At 41.1% G+C, this 15,650-nt stretch overlaps 1 protein-coding gene across 3 annotated transcripts; it reads right to left on the bottom strand.

Moving 5' to 3' along the window:
- Nucleotides 1-508: 508 nt before the first annotated feature.
- Nucleotides 509-11,467, bottom strand: rpl35a (ribosomal protein L35a). 3 transcript variants are annotated; one of them, XM_014161938.3, is made up of 5 exons: nucleotides 11,374-11,467; nucleotides 10,876-10,915; nucleotides 4,828-4,980; nucleotides 3,246-3,390; nucleotides 509-576 (listed from the first exon to the last, which is right to left on the bottom strand). In XM_014161938.3, the coding sequence occupies exons 2-5, from the start codon at nucleotides 10,884-10,886 to the stop codon at nucleotides 553-555; spliced, it is 333 nt and encodes a 110-aa protein (XP_014017413.1). In that variant the 5' UTR covers nucleotides 10,887-10,915; nucleotides 11,374-11,467; the 3' UTR covers nucleotides 509-552. The 3 variants fall into 3 exon arrangements, with proteins under 3 accessions (XP_014017413.1, XP_014017414.1, XP_014017415.1); XM_014161939.1 differs by having other exon boundaries at nucleotides 11,306-11,374; XM_014161940.1 differs by lacking the exon at nucleotides 11,374-11,467 and adding an exon at nucleotides 11,170-11,236.
- Nucleotides 11,468-15,650: the final 4,183 nt, after the last annotated feature.

The raw sequence follows: 15,650 nt of genomic DNA, 5'->3' as shown, positions 1-15,650 counted from the left end.
AACAAATCCTGGACATCCATGTTTTGTCAATATATTTTTGTATGTTTTTGACACCATAGCCATCTTTGAAACACTGACGAACAGAATTTAGACCTGTGCACAAAGAGTACCCTGTCCGGCATTAAAACTAATACTATGAAGTAGCAATCCCTGAGGTTTAGAAATGAGACCCTGTTACCCAACTGTGCATATGAATAATGTATTAGCAAGGCAAAATGATTTCCACGGATTAAAAACCAACAAAAAGACATTGACCTATACCTTTGTCCAATCTTAATTTTTAATCCTCAAATTCCATCACTATTCAGAAAGCACAACAGTAACTTGTTTTTGTGTAAAAACACTTGACTGGTCAAGAAAGAATGAAGGTTAACAAAACAATTAATATTGTAAAGCCCTGAAAATAACATTCTCCGAAAATGTGTTCACCCCTCCCCCATGCCATTCTACCGTAGAGGCCAGTGATGGATTCCCACCCTCCAACTGCCAAGAGAACACAGAACACCAATTGTGGACCTGACTTGTTTATTGTATGTACACAAAAACAGCACATTACACACGAGATGGATACAGCATCTGAAAGACAAAAGCAGAGAGAGCAGTTAGTGGAGTTCATAGGCACCAAATCAATACAAACCACAGCCATACAGTGAGTGGGAAATTGGCTCTTCCAGATGTTTTTCCAAGCACTTGCCCAATATGTAGTGGTCATAAAGGAAAGGTGGAGAGGGTAAGTATTCAAATGGGGCCTACATCATTCTTATCACTAAAAACAATCCATTAAGTAGATTTTAAATAAAACTAATGAAAAGGTTAGTGATTTTTTGCTTTAACTTTTGTAAGGAAAACAAATCCTTTATTTTTCAGCAGTGGGTTTCCCAAAGCGTTTGTAGCTTCAGTAGTACGTTGTTTCTCCCCGAAACCCAGATGCACAGCAATAATAAGTAGTGTCACTTGGTGTAACACTGCCAATTAAACATTTAAAAAGAAACCGACATGTCTATAGGCCAAGTGCCTTTCAGGGAAATCCTACCCTTTTTCAACATAAAATGTATGATCTACAGCACTAGCCCAACATCTGAAAACTTTAAAAACATTTTTTTTTATTTCAGCACCTCCCAGCTGGCCTCATACACAACCAGTCACTGGACATGTCCGAATACCCATACTAGCGTACTATATACTTAAACTGCATACTCATTTTGGCTTTTGATGTAGTAGAATTAACTAGTCTTTACCGACTCCCATGCTTGACAACAGCCGATAAGCAGTGCATATGGGGCAGCAGGTAGCCTAGTGGTTAGAGCGTTGGACTAGTAACCGAAAGGTTGCAAGATCAAATCCTTGAGCTGACAAGGTAAAAATCTGCCGTTCTGACCATGAACAAGGCAGTTAAACCCACTGTTCCTAGGCCGTCATTGTAAATAAGAATTTGTTCTTAACTGACTTGCATAGTTAAATAAAAGGTAAAATAAAAATAAAATATCTACACACAAATTAGTACCCTACAGGGCTTGACAATGAACTTTTTTTACTTGTCCTTAGGACAAGTAGGACAGATTATTATTATAAATTTTTTTTTTACTTGTTCACCCTCAAAAAATGGTCCGCAATACAATTTGTACATCATTGTATGATGCAAGGAACCACTTTCCAAAAATAAAATGCATGACTACATTTTTCCCCCATAGTAAATCAGACAAAAATGTCGACTACACTCTGCGTATTGGATTTGCATATTCAAGCATGTCTCAAAATACAACAACTCCCCCTTTAAAACCCCTAGAGTCGATTGATGGACCAGTGCGTCAATCAAAAAAACGAACAAAATCCGTCAGTTTAAGTTAGAGATATGTTTCTTTGCATGGGCTGGGCTGTCTCAATTCGCATCTGCCTATGGCGGCCTTCCACATCTGCAGTGGAAGGCAGCCGGGCAAAAGCAGTGTGTCAGACTATGAGGCGTCCTGAAAATAAGTATTTTCACAAAAACGTATACTGTACGAACAGTTGGGCATACAAAACTATTATGACTACTATATGGAAAATGGGAGACTCACAAACACAATGGTGTTCTCAGTTTTGCTCTACGACCCCCAAAAGTGTCACAGGACTCATCTTAAGGTTACAGTTAAAAGAATAATAAATGGAAGTATTGAGGTGGTTTTGTGCCTAACCAAAAAAGAGGTTGTTAAATAGTGTAAAGAAATTACATTAAAAACATCCTGAGCTTTTTTATATCTCCAATATATAGGACAGACACTTAAACTTGTTCTTAAGATTATTTTTTGACTGTCTTTTACCATTTATGAATGTTTTATTCAATGCATTTCTATAACTATAGTAGTAAACGCCAAATCCAATATTTTATCAAATTATTTTGGGCTACCTAAAAGGGGGTGCTAAAATTGAAAATCAAATAGCTAAATGATCCATAGTATGACCATCTTAAAATAATTCCTTCCAAGTTTAAAATTAACGGCGTTCCGTCGTCCCTGGGACAATAAAAAAAAACATGTCTGCGGTTCAAAATAGACTGGAACGACAGATGCATAGTTCCATGAATTTTGTAACATTTTAAAAAGCAATGAGGCAGATCCAACAGTTTAGACAGTTTATCTTAAAGTATTGATCAAGTTTACATTTCTTCATATTATAAAGCCTCGCTTTGCGTGAATGTTCCAAAATGCAATTAGCAGGAAAACACTGTCCTTCCGTCTCTGGTCATGACCATTAGATCTAAATGAACCATGCCTCGAGTATGTCGAATGAATTAAGCCTTTCGACATTAATGATAATTAACCCTCCTTACATTTTTCAAACATGACTGGTGTTTAGCCTTCAATCTATATTCTTTCAATATGTCGAGCCCTGCGCTAGTATGGGTATTCAGACATAGCCACTGTCTGCAGCCCTTGCACACCGGAACTGGACTGTAGCAAGACTGGTCAGGTTAATAAGCTACAGGAAAGTGGGTTTCTAGCTTTCATAGTCAAAATGATAGAAAACAAGTTGTTACACAACGACATAATTGAGAGATACTGAAGACATCTAGAATGCATCATGTGATTTTAAACAACTATGGGCAGGCAAAGGTTAATAAAGTGATTTGCCTGCTCAAAGGTGGTTAAAAAAAACAAACGTGTTGAACCATCCAAATTTGGGAAATGAAGCACTTCGCCATTCTACAAGTTATTTGTAATGGATGTTGCATACAAAGCCAGGGAAGAGCAGAAGGTACCACTCACCACTCTGACTCTGTGTCCCATGGCCTTTGCTGGGAGGTTACTGCTAAACTTGGCCCGCACCATTCCACTGTTGCCATGAGCGCGCATGACTTTGCCCCAGATTACCCGCGTCTTGTTGGGCTTGCCACCAGGCGTCACTGTGTTCCTGATGAGATTGAAGGAGACAGTGAGCAGATTCAGTCTTGTGTCATGGAACTAAATTAAAACAAGAACCCATTAACTCAAATTGCAAAACAAATAATAGCATGTCTGCCCCAAGTCCCACCATTCAACCACACAGCCTCAAGTGAGTGGTTTTGGAGTTGTTTTTAAAAGTGGTAGGAACTTCTGTTTATCTTTTAATGGATTACAACAAGAAAAAAAATGGGCAGGGTTGACCATCTTGACCAATTGAGGAGCTATTACAATGTTTGACACAGGCAGAAATGGTGGAAGTATGTGTTCTGGGGATGCTCAACATTTCCATCATAAATGCATACATTGTGTGGGGGTCCCTCTGAAGGTCCATTCCCAGTAACCGCTGGCGCTGGTTCCAGAAGGTATTAAAATGCAGCTTGTGCATTCACTTTGTGATATGGCTAGAGGAAGGAAGAGGGGAGCCAAGAGTGTGGCACCAGGGTGTGTGGACTGAGTTGGAACTCTCATGAAAGCAGGTGAAGTTTAAAGCTTGCTAGAGGGTGTGTGATGTGCATCCTGAGTGGACGCATGTCAAAGAGTGAGAGAGATGTAGAAACCTCCTTTGGGTACTCTTATGTGCCACTTTGCAGGGTGGGGCCATGCTCCCCGAAGTTCCATGACATGTACGCTGAATGCAAAGGCTAAAGTGACAGTGTGAAATATGTCACTATAATATGTATGTCCTACAAATCTTTAGTCTCTGAACAGTTGTGTTCTCTCTTTATCGGTCTCTAATACTTGTTATATTCAATGAGTTGTCAAAGTAGGCTACTATTTCAACATTGTGTCAGGCCTAGTCTGTACTAAATCTTATTGAGGTTATCTACATTTTTAAATAGTCTCTGAATAGCTGTTTGCATTTTTACAGAAGTAAGAATAGCTGTCAAATAGCCTACTTTGTGTGGGTTTTGAAATAGTTTCTGAATATTGTCCTCTGATCACATAACAATTATTATTTACATTTAAATATTACAAGTATAATATATACTTAAAGTGAGTAATTTAGTGACATTTACTCCAATTGTTATTAAAGAGGTTGTGCTCTTTAAAACTAAGTTATCTTCTAATTGTAATTTGTTAATTGTTTTTGAGCTGTCTGAGAAAATTAGCTTTATATTATTCTCAATAATCTACAGCAGCATTCTAGAATTCTATTGGGTTCGTGTTATTATTGGGAAACTTTTCATAGTGATTGAAATGCTATGTAAATGCCAGCTGAAAGTACCAGCAGCCCCAAGTCAAAGCAGGTCCACTGAGGCCACGGCCCAGTGATGCACTGGAGGCAGGCCATGTAGGTGTAAACGCAAAAGTCTGCCTTTTTGGTTAAATTTTTTTTACAAAAAAATAAATAAAAATGGGGTGTCCTTAGTTGAAATTCACAATGAGACAGAAGATGTAAACTTACTTCTTAGCCTTATAGACGTAAGCACAGCGCTTGCCTAGGTAGAAGTCAACCTCCTCCCGTGTGTACACTCCCTCCACCTTCAGCAGGGCTGTGTGCTCCCGCTGGTTCCTTAGGCCACGCTTGTACCCGGCAAAGATTGCCTTGCTCCACAGTCTGAAATATTAAAAGAAAGCATAAACCAGAGCACTCAACCAGTGTATCATCAGTCCCACATCCTGGAGCCATAGTAATCCAGTCAGTCAACCATATACCCTAAACACTCAGCAGAATCAACAACGCACAATTGAACGACCTACTTTGAACTAACATTTAAAATTCAGTATCAATTAGCTTGAAACATTTACCATACTAAGCTAAGTACTGACTCGCAAATATGTTGAGTAGCAACAAAAAAAATCTTGGTCGATTGAGTCGTCGTCCTGTTCTATTGACCAATCGAGTGGTCTAAATGTTTAAACTTATTTTTTCCATATACACAGACACGGTGCTTCAATAAAATAAAAACATACACTGAGCTTGTCTGATGCTTTAAGCACACTGATTAATGATAATGGACACAAATTACTTAAGAGCCCAACTGTCACACTTAAAAAAAAGGTGAGTGCCTGTGTGACTGGCGCAGGTTGTCTCGTTCTACTCCCTACTGCAGCGAAAAGGCACCACAGCAAGTCTTTATTGCGCTGTCCATGCTTCAGCTAAAACAATTTAAGCCATTTACTTTGTTTCTTCGGTTATCGAAATCCTTAATCGGTTTACGAAAAACATATGCCTCAACTTGCTCTCTTTACATGACCAATAAGGCCTGACCTACAGTGCATTCGGAAAGTATTAAGACCCTTCCCTTTTTCCACTTTGTTACATTACAGCCTTATTCTAAAACAGATAACATTCTCCCCCCCCCCCTCAATCTACACACAATACCCCATTATGACAAAGCAAAAACAGGTATTTAGAAATGTGAAATATTACATTTACATAAGTATTCCGACCCTTTTACTCAGTACTTTGATTAAGCACATTTGGCAGCAATTACAGCCTCGAGTCTTCTTGCATGGCACAACTGTATTTGGGGAGTTTCTCTCATTCTTCTCTGCAGATCCTCTCAAGCTCTGTCAGGTTGGATGGGGAGTGTCGTTGCACAGCTATTTTCAGGTCTCTCCAGAGATGTTTGATCAGGTTCAAGTCCGGGCTCTGGCTGGGTCACTCAAGGACATTCAGACTTGTCCTGAAGCCACAAATGTGTTGTCTTGGCTGTGTTCTTAAGGGCATTGTCCTGTTGGAAGGTGAACCTTCGGACCTCTGACTGGGGCTGAGCAGGTTTTCATCAAGGATCTCTGTACTTTGCTCCGTTAATCTTTCTCTCTATCCTGACTAGTCTCCCAGTCCCTGAAAAACATCCCCCACACCATGCTTCACTGTAGGGATGGTGCCTCCAGAAGTGACGCTTGGCATTCAGGCCAAGGAGTTCAATATTGGTTTCATCAGACCAGAGAATCTTGTTTCTCATGGTCAGAGTCCTTTAGGTGCCTTTTGGCAAACGCCAAGCGGGCAGTCATGTGCCTTTTACTGATGAGTGGCTTCCTTCTGGCCACTACCATAAAAGGCCTGATTGGTGGAGTGCTGCAGAGATGGTTGTCATTCTGGAAGATTCTCCCATCTCCACAGAGGAACTCTGGAGCGCAGTCAGAGTGCCCATCGGGTTCTTGGACCAAGGCCCTTCTCCCCCGATTGCTCAGTTTAGCTGGGCGGCCAGCTCTAGGAAGAGCCTTGGTGGTTCTAAACTTTTTCCATTTAAGAATGATGGAGGCCATTGTGTTCTTGGGGACCTTATATGCTGCAAATATTTTTTGGTACTCTTCCCTAGATCTGTGCCTCGACACAATCCTGTCTCAGAACTCTATGGACAATTGCTTCGACTTATAGGCTGGTTTTTGCTGTGAGCTCAATTTCGAGCCTCATAGCAAAGGTTTGAATACTTAAGTAAATAAGGCATGTTTTTTTATTAACCTGTTAGGGCTAGGGGGCAGTATTGACACGGCTGGATAAAAAAACGTACCCGATTTAATCTGGTTACTACTCCTGCCCAGTAACTAGAATATGCATATAATTATTGGCTTTGGATAGAAAACACTCCAAAGTTTCTAAAACTGTTTGAATGGTGTCTGAGTATAACAGAACTCAAATGGCAGGTCAAAACCTGAGAAGATTCTGTACAGGAAGTACCCTGTCTGACCATTTCTTGGCCTTCTTTGCCATATCTATCCATTACAAAGGATCTCTGCTGTTACGTGACACTTCCTACGGCTGCCATAGGCTCTCAGAAGGCGGCAAAAAGCGGAATCGTGGCTTTGCAGGCTCTGGCTGAAAAAAAGTAGCGCGTTTGGGTAGTGGCTGGTTACAGTACTGTGAGACTCAGGCTCGTGCCCGCGTCGACCGAATGCTTTGTTTTCTTTCCTCTGTTTACCTAAACGGAGATTCCCGGTCGGAATATTATCGCTTTTTTACGAGAAAAATGGCATAAAAATGGATTTTAAACAGCGGTTGACATGCTTCGAAGTACGGTAATGGAATATTTAGAAATCTTTTGTCACGAATTGCGCCATGCTCGTGACCCTTATTTACACTTCGGATAGTGTCTTGAACGCACGAACAAAACGCCGCTATTTGGATATAACGATGGATTATTTTGGACCAAACCAACATTTGTTATTGAAGTAGCAGTCCTGGGAGTGCATTCTGACGAAGACAACAAAGGTAATCAAACTTTTGTAATAGTAAATCGGAGTTTGGTCAGGGCTAAACTTGGTGGGTGTCTAAATGGCTAGCCGTGATGGCTGGGCTATCTACTGAGAATATTGCAAAATGTGCTTTCACCGAAAAGCTATTTTAAAATCGGACACCTTGATTGCACAAAGTTCTGTATCTATAATTCTTAAAATAATTGTAATGTTTTTTTGTGAACGTTTATCGTGAGTAATTTAGTAAATTAACCGGAGGTTTGCGGGGGGTATGCTAGTTCTGAACGTCACATGCTAATGTAAAAAGCTGTTTTTTGATATAAATATGAACTTGATTGAACAAAACAGGCATGTATTGTATAACATAATGTCCTAGGGTTGTCATCTGATGAAGATCATCAAAGGTTAGTGCTGCATTTAGCTGTCTTCTGGGTTTTTGTGACATTATATGCTAGCTTGAAAAATGGGTGTCTGATTATTTCTGGCTGGGTACTCTGCTGACAATCTAATGTTTCGCTTTCGTTGTAAAGCCTTTTTGAAATCGGACAGTGTGGTTAGATTAACGAGAGTCTTGTCTTTAAATAGCTGTAAAATAGTCATATGTTTGAGAAATTGAAGTAATAGGATTTTTAAGGTTTTGAAAATCGCGCCACAGGCTTCAACTGGCTGTTACGTAGGTGGGACGAATTCGTCCCGCCTAGCCCAGAGAGGTTAACGAGAGTCTTGTCTTTAAAAAGCTTTTGCATTTGAGGTTTTTGAATAACGCGCCACGGGATTACACTGGCTGTTGAGTAGGTGGGACGCAAGCATCCCACCTAGCCCATAGAGGTTAAGCCATTTTGCCACGATGGAAGTATGCTTGGGGTCATTGTCCATTTGGAAGACCCATTTGCAACCAAGCTTTAACTTCCTGACTGATGTCTTGAGATGTTGCTTCAAAATATCCACAGAATTTTCCTGCATCATGATGCCATGTATTTTGTGAAGTGCACCAGTCTCTCCTGCAGCAAAGCACCCCCACAACATGATGCTGCCACCCCCGTGCTTCACGGTTGAGATGGTGTTCTTCGGCTTGCAAGCATCCCCATTTTCCTCCAAACATAATGATGTTCATTATGGCCAAACAGTTCTATTTTTCATCAGACCAGAGGACATTTCTCCAAAAAGTACGATCTTTGTCCCCACGTGCAGTTGCAAACCATTGTCTGGCTTTTTTATGGCGGTTTTGGACCAGTGTCTCCCTCCTTGCTGAGCGGCCTTTCAGGTTATGTCAATATAGGACTCGTTTTACTGTGGATATGATACTTTTGTACCCGTTTCCTCCAGCATCTTCACAAGGTCCTTTGCTGTTTTTCTGGGATTGATTTGTTTGTACAGATGATTCTGGTACCTTAAGGTGTTTGAAAATTGCTCCCAATGATGTCTTGGGCTGATTTCTTTTTGATTTTCCCATGATGTCAAGCAAAGAGGCACTGAGTTTGAAGGTAGACCTTGAAATACATCTACAGGTACACTTCCAATTGACTCAAATGATGTCAATTAGAAACTTCTAAAGCCATGATATCATTTTCTGGAATTTTCCAAGCTGTTTAAAGGCACAGTCAATTTAGTAAACTTCTGACCCACTGAAATAGTGAATTATAAGTGAAATAATCTGTCTAAACAATTGTTGGAAAAATTACTTGTGTCATGCACAGAGTAGATGTCCTAACCAACTTGCCAAAACTAGTTTGTTCAAAATAAATTTGTGGAGTGGTTGAAAAACAAGTTTTAATGACTCCAACCTAAGTGTTTGTAAACTTCCGACTTCAACTGTACGTAAATGCCAACAAAATAACTTTTTGTTCTGTGTGTGCGGTTCAACTATTTAACTGTACTAGAATGCTTAAAAAGGCCGCAAATTTTTTTAATATCGGTTATCGGCATTGTTTTTTTGGCAAGGAAAATATCAGATATCGGCCAAAAATGTCATATCGGTGCAGCCCTAGATTCCATGTGTTATTTCATAGTTGATGTCTTCACTATTATTCTACAGCGTAAAAAATAAAGACAAACCCTTGAGTGAGTTGGTGTCCAAACTTTTGACTTGTACTGTATATGGATGATTTATAAAGCCAGGCACCTTTTCGGCCTCCTGCATCTAGGTGCTAGAGTCACTACAGACCCTGGTTCGATCCCGGGCTGTATCACAACCAGCCGTGATCAGGAGTCTCATACGGCAGCGCAAAATTGGCCCAGTTTCGACTGGGTTAGGGGAGGGTTTGGCTGGGGTAGGCCGTCATTGGAATATAAGAATTTGCTCTAAACTGACTTGCCTAGTTAAATAAATAAGCATAGGCTATTGATTATAGACCTAAATAAATTGGGGTTTCCACTGTCCTCAATTTCATGTTGACCACACCGCTCGCGTCACCTGTGCAAGCGGTGCAAAATAAATGAACATACACGTTTGTCAATCATTGCACCTACACTGCTCGTGAGCGTCTGCCTTGCCAGGCGCAAAAATAGAGGTTGCTTCTATTTGTGGCCCAGAACGCGCTGCAAGTCCTGCCTCTCAACTCCTCATTGGCATTTAGAAGCATTTGCCCACATGCCATCTCCTCATTGGTTATACCCACTTAGGTGACTGAAAGATTACAGAGGTCAGTGGTAGTAATACACCTTATGAAAGTTAGTTGCCAATTGCCATATACATTTCCAAAAGAAAAAGCCTGGAAGAAGATTTTACTAATAACAATTCGGTTGACTGTTTAATGTGTGGATTAATAGTCGAAGTAGAGGACTTTGTGCATTTAATTTTAAAATAACAACTCAACATTTATATCTCAGGACAAATTAGCTAGCAACTGCAAGCTAGCTAGCTTAGTTGCCGTAAATGTTCAATGGTTTTCGACCTGTCCCCAAATTAATATAATTGGTTCAGAGTTTGTTTTGATATTTCAACCTGCATGTTGTGATTGCGTTTGGTGTGGGGGGACAAAATCAATTTGGGTACCAGCGTCAGGTTTGGGTAAGCGCATTTGTTAAAAAATAATATTCGATTTAGTGTTACGCCATTATTTTTACATAATCTATACTATTTCAGTATCACATGTCTTAAGTGATGGCCTGTGCCATCCTCGTGGCCTCCACAGTGGATTAGTCCACTGAGACAGGCGCGAATCAGACAAGGGTCTTGCTCACCATAGAAAAATATGCGCGACTGCTCGACTAAAGGAATCTCGGTCGACCAACAGCCTATCGACTAAATGGGGTCAGCCCTAAACAAATCAGTATCGTTAATAGTGGCAGGCTAACATTGACTACTCACCTTCCTGGCATCTTGAGTCTTCTCCAAGGCACGGAAAAACCTGATGAGAAAAAATGTCATGTATTATGGTCTCGACGTGACGACTTACAACACTATATAGTTTACGTTAGCTAACTACAAAAACGTTAAAGACTGGGACGTTAACGAGATCTCCTTGGGTCTAGATGGCTGTCGCTAACTAGCCACGGTGGTAGTGTTAGTCCGTTAAATCACCAACACACAAAATAAGGGAATACTGTTATATCCTAATTAACATTGAAATACTTAGGCTAACTAGAAATGCATTTCGTTAACCTCATCCCTGCAGTCCGGCGCTTGCCCATTAGTTTCGTGAAACTATCCAAGTTATATCTTCGTCATCACAACCTCTCGGACACAAAAAGCAGACTACATGACAAGCGTAAGTATTTTTATCTTTAAAATGACTTACATTTATGCCAAAAGTAGACTTAACATAGACATTTCGATTTTATAAAATTGACTGTTTATATTTCTCACCTGCACTGTTAGCAAAATGGAGGAAAAGGAAGTTGGGATGGAATGCTGGGAAATGTACGTAGTCGGTGACGACAGAGGCGCATGATAGTGATGGGTTTTCCGGCTCTTTTCAGTGAGCCGGCTCGTTCGGCTCAGCTCACCAAAATGAGCCGGCTCTTTTGGCTCCCAAACGGCTCTTTAAAAAAAACATGTTTTGTATTTTTTCAAGTCAAACAGTTTGGGATAGTTTGACTATGATTGGTGTTAAAACAATTCTAATTAAATTATTAAATGAAATCAAACTCTACCTTAACCACAATGTATTTGAAAATGCATTGGTTTATGAAAAAGAATGCTATTAAGTGTAACTTTTTAATGTATATAAACAAAGTGCGTATAAATCTAACCATTCTAAAGGAATACAATCTTAACAGCATAATAGAATATTGCACCATATCAAAGAAAAATAAATAACAATTTGCAAAACTGCAGCATCCCACAAATTGAAATAAATGTAAAAAAGAAGGATGCTATTACACATGTGCATTTAAAAACTTTTTTAATGTATATAAACAAAGTGCATATAAATGTTACAATTCAAAACGAATACAATCTGAACAACATAATAATAGAATAGTAGACAGAGGCCTTGTTCTTCCACCAGCTCCAGGGGCTCCTCCAAATAGGATCGGACCTCCATTCTGGCATCTGCTGAGGGATTCTTTCGTGCTGCATCCCCAGTTGCTCTCTCGTAAAACAGCATCCAAACAGCAGACGTTTGTGGCACTACTGCTGGTGCTTCTGCCCCATCTGATCCCTCTTCTTCCTGGTGCCTGAGCCAGCTGACTGCTGGGGCTGTCCCTCCCTGAGGCTGAGGTTATTCTTTGAATAGCCTCATCAATCGCTCTGGCATCACTGAAGGCTAACTTCCTTTACCTGGGGTCAAGTGCAGCGGTTTCTGATAGCACGTGATTATATTCCATTCTGTGGAACTTTCTGTCAATTGATGAACATAGGGTGTCCATCAACTCTGTCACATGTCCCGTGGTTACATATTCTTCTCTCTGGTGGCTGGCTGTGATTCGCTGCAGACCCTTACACAGGAGTATCATTTTTGAGGCTGTCACATTGCTGAAAAGAGAGAACAGTAATTTATTAGTTCAGGTTCATGTTTTGTCTACTGATACTACATTCACATCTACTGCTCATATACATATATAATACTGAATTAAATAATGAAGCAATAACTGCTTACTGTACCTCTCTCCACTGATCTCCACAATTACCTGCTCATAGGGTTCCAGGACTCTGCACACCTCCACCACCACCTCCCATTTCTCTTGGGTCAGAGCATCAACAGGTGCATTGACAATGGCCAGGGTAGAGATGATGGCATCCTTTGACTCAAGAAACCGCTTAAACATATAAAATGTTGAATTCCACCTTGTAGTGCAGTTTTGTTTAGGCCTCAACTCAGGCATCCCCATCCAGCGTTGTGTAGACTTTAGTTTTCCAGCACCTACTGTGCTCCTGTGGAACTATTCCACAGCTGCTTTCACCTTGTCCACAGTGGGCTTCATCACCTTCAGAGCATCTCTTACAATCAGGTTGATTGTGTGGGTAAGACATGGATGATGGGTCCATTTGAACATTTTCATGGCTTTGGTTATGTTAGCTGCATTGTCGCTAACACAACAGACCACTTTTCCATCTACTTATCATTCTCTGGCCACTTTCAACAGTACCTCTACCAAGTTCTCTGAGGTGTGTCTGTCGCTGAACTCAAAGCAGTCCAGAAGACAGCTAGACATCGAAAAGTCTTCAATGAAGTGACATGTAAACAACATGTAAGAAGTGGTTACCCTTGATGTCCAGCAGTCAGTGGTAAGGCAAACTGCAGTAGCTTTTTGGACTCTTTCCCACACCAAAGCCTGTGTGCTCTCGTATGGTTGTGGAATAAGTGATTTTGAAAGGGTTTTCCTGCTTGGAATTGTGTACATTGGATTTAGACTATTGCTATAATTTCTAAAACCTCTGTCCTTTACGATCAAAAATGGCTGGAAATCGGTGGCAATTATTTTATCCAATGCAATATCAATTTGGTCTTGTTTTGCTACAGACAGACTTTGGCATAAACTGGTCCATAGAAGACTGCGTTGCTGTGGGTCGTGGAGTAGGCCTACTTGACTGAGTGGATACATCTCCACGTGTGGAGGGGCTGGCTCCACCACTATCACTAGCAGGCCCGCTAGTTTCTCGAAGCTCCGCTACAGCTAGCTTCACAGTTGGGTGCACAGTTCGCATATGCCGGTGTAGGTTATGCGTAGAACCGGATTTATGAGATTTTGTTTTGGTAAATTCTACACTGTGCTCTAACATTGTCTACATTATTAAAATGCATCCAAATGCAACTGTCCTTCCTCTCTCTCCTTGGCTGCTAAGTGTGTGACTGAGTGAGTTGGCTCAGCCCTCCCTCACACATCTTTGGTTCATTGGTTGACACTGAGTGTCTGATTGACAGGAACAACAGATGAGGCTGTTAGTCTGAGCAGACAGTCAAAACAAATGTGTGCACTTGAGCATTTAGGCCTATAGTATTTTATTTCTTTTTTTCGTTCTTCGAATTAGTTAATTCTATTCATTTAAATCTTTTGATTATTCATATCTTAATTTTTGTTCTATTTTTATAAATAGATTTGGCTCTTCTGATATGCGAGCCGGCTCCAAACGTTCACCTACAAGAGCCGGCTCGTTTGCGAACGACCCATCACTAGCGCGTGATCAACACATACTTCTTCAGCTGTCACTTTATTGCATTATCTTGCACGTTTTCACACAACATAAGAATCAAAGTAGATAAATAAGTATGTGTCATGTAATATTACGAGGAAAACAATTGTAAAACATAGAATGTTACCATGGTGACCAGCATAAACTACCAAGTGTGCTGCTAGGCTAGCTAACAAGCAAAAATATACTTAAGTTATACTACTGACCTTTTATGGACCATAAATATAGCTAGCAAACTTCAACACGTTCCGTGAAGACTCGTAAAAACTCTAGCTAGCTACGTATTTGTTGATTGTTTTGAGCATTTTGCCCAGGATATTTGCTAACACAAAAATGTGTCACACAGTTAGTTAGCAGTAGTAGCTAGCTAGCTAGGTAATATCACATATATAACAATGTACTATAAACCGCTTGGCTGATTTCGCTCTAATTCAGTGTTCACAGACCATCAGGATGTCGGTTATTTTGTCTTGGGTAGAGCTGCTCAGACTGTACAGTGCTGCAGGACTGTGCTGATCAGCTGTCAGTGTTGGGTCACATCATGCCCGACACCTACAGGAGTCATCCAGAAGGTGATATGGTATTATCTGATTATCCTCAGCTAACATTATGTGGACAGCTAATGTCAGTTGGCTTTTTCAAGTGACATTGAGGCTTTTTAGCTAATGAATGGTAGGTTTGCTTTCTAAGCTGTAATTATCTCTTATTCCTCCCCTATTAATCTGTTTTTGTGGAAGGTTGTGTCAGCCGACATTGGACAGGTCCTTGAACAGCAGAAAGGAGAAGAGCAGAACCTGAAAGCAGCCCGTCAGTTTCAGAGAGTCTGGGGGTTGCATCCCTGCCTTGCAGTCGGAGGCCGCAAGGCAGTGATGCAACCAGTCAGCATGCTCTTGATTGTGCAGCTGTAGAACCTTTTGAGCATCAGAGGACCCATGCCAAATCTTTTCAGTCTCCTGAGGGGGAATAGGCTGTCGTAGCCTCTTCACGACTGTCTTGGTGTGTTTGGACCGTGATAGTTTGTTGGTGATGTGACAACCAAGGAACTTAAAGCTCTCAACCTGCTCCACTACAGCCCCGTCGATGAGAATGGGGGCATACTCGGTCCTCCTATTTCCTGTAGTCCACAATCATCTCCTTTGTCTTGATCACGTTGAGGGAGAGGTTGTTATCCTGGCACCACATGGCCAGGTCTCTGACCTCCTCCCTATAGGCTGTCTCATCGTTATCGGTGATCAGGCCTACCACTGTTGTGATGTCGGCAAACTTAACGATGGTGTTGGAGTTGTGCCTGGCCACGCAGTCATGGGTGAACAGGGAGTACAGTAGGGGACTGAGCACGCACCCCTGAGGGGCCCCTGTGTTGAGGATCAGCATGGCAGATGTGTTGTTACCTACCCTTTCCACCTGGGGGTGGCCCGTCAGGAAGTCTTGGATCCAGCTGCAGAGGGAGGTGTTTAGTCCCAGGGTACTTAGCTTAGTGATGAGCTTTGAGGGCACTATGGTGTTGA

The sequence above is a fragment of the Salmo salar genome, chromosome 20 (assembly GCF_965601325.2).
Source record: "Salmo salar chromosome 20, fSalSal1, whole genome shotgun sequence".
Taxonomy (NCBI): Eukaryota; Metazoa; Chordata; class Actinopteri; order Salmoniformes; family Salmonidae; genus Salmo; species Salmo salar.
Note: the sequence above shows the minus strand (reverse complement) of the source record. Positions and strands in the feature narration are given on the sequence as shown.

What these genes read in the sequence shown, in the direction of transcription:
- rpl35a (XM_014161938.3), bottom strand. An exon ending in TACGTCTATAAGGCTAAGAA is followed by an intron (nt 3,391 to 4,827) that starts GTAAGTTTACAT and finishes CAATCTCATCAG; the next exon opens with GAACACAGTGACGCCTGGTG. An exon ending in TGGGACACAGAGTCAGAGTG is followed by an intron (nt 577 to 3,245) that starts GTGAGTGGTACC and finishes TTTGTCTTTCAG; the next exon opens with ATGCTGTATCCATCTCGTGT.